Source organism: Buceros rhinoceros, unplaced genomic scaffold, assembly GCF_000710305.1.
Source record: "Buceros rhinoceros silvestris isolate BGI_N320 unplaced genomic scaffold, ASM71030v1 scaffold1517, whole genome shotgun sequence".
NCBI lineage: Eukaryota > Metazoa > Chordata > Aves > Bucerotiformes > Bucerotidae > Buceros > Buceros rhinoceros.
Window position 1 is genome coordinate 20,712 of NW_010422541.1, and position 1,108 is coordinate 21,819.

A 1,108-nucleotide genomic window follows, 5' to 3' on the forward strand; every position below is an offset into this window, starting at 1 on the left:
GACTTTTCTTCCCTCCTGGTTTCCTTTGAAGGACTTGCCCCGCATTGACTCCTCATCCCAAACCTGCTGGCCATTTCTTTGTGTAGGAACAGTCAAAGCCAGTTGTCCTGCCTAAAGTAATCACCGAGGCAGAAATAGTCACTTATAGAATCAGAGTTGTTTTGGTTAGAAGAGACCTTTAAGATCAAGTCCAACTTCTGTTGGTTCTCAATTGCTCTGTTACAACTTGCTAAGCATACTCCGTCTTAGGCTGCTCTTAAAAAACGGGTTCCTGAGGCCTCTTTGAAAGTTACATTCAAAATATGGTTGAACTATCACATGCCATTTACATTTCGGAAAAGGAATTCAGCTACTGACACTGATATATCCCAAAATCCATTTAATTCATCATGATTTATAGGGCTTGGATTGCACTACTGGGAATGGAATATTTGCATAATTAGGCAGAGGTTCATTAATTCTTTTTGATAGCTTAAGCAGTAAAGATTACTGCACTTACGTAGTCTGTGGTTTTAGATACATAGAGAGGGTTCATAAATATTCACAAAGTTCTGTGTCTTTATAGAAGAAACCCAGAACATCCTTACCAGAGGATTAAAGAATGGCTTGCCTTGCAGAGGAACCCCTTCACTGACTAGGGTGAAAGAAGAGCAAGAGAAAGCAATGCATTTTCACAGGTAAATCTCAATACACCAGGTGATATGTGTGTGCAAATACTTCCTTTATGATCCTTAAAATCAGGCTGCTAAGTTCTTACTCATTAGCTAACTTCTTTTTGAGGACATCTGTGTTTGTCTTAGAACAAAAACTCTTATTTAGGTGTCTAGATTAAAAGTAAAGCACCTAACTGAAGGGGGCCAACCCTGAAGACACTGTTACATTTTGGGTCTTAAAGCTGAGTAATGTTAAATGCTTTTTCTAAGTTGCTGGACATCTTCAGATTACATTGAAATCCGTAATAATTCAGGATAATTTGCTTTATGAGATCAAGCCTTTGATGGAGTAAAGAATAAATTTTTCATATCACATTCACATCAGGGTAGCTTGTATTTCCAAAATTAAGAAAAAATTTCGGCATATGTCAATGTTAACAGCATTGTTATTTCAG

General features: G+C 37.5%; 1 protein-coding gene across 1 annotated transcript in view; it reads left to right on the forward strand.

The window, feature by feature from the left end:
• The window catches only part of LOC104496868 (centromere protein J-like), a 26,131-nt gene that overhangs the window by 5,352 nt on the left and 19,671 nt on the right, over positions 1-1,108 (forward strand). The window contains exon 5 of the mRNA XM_010140053.1: positions 566-677. Within this exon, the coding sequence (XP_010138355.1) occupies positions 566-677 (112 nt within the window). The remainder of the gene's footprint in view (positions 1-565; positions 678-1,108) is intronic.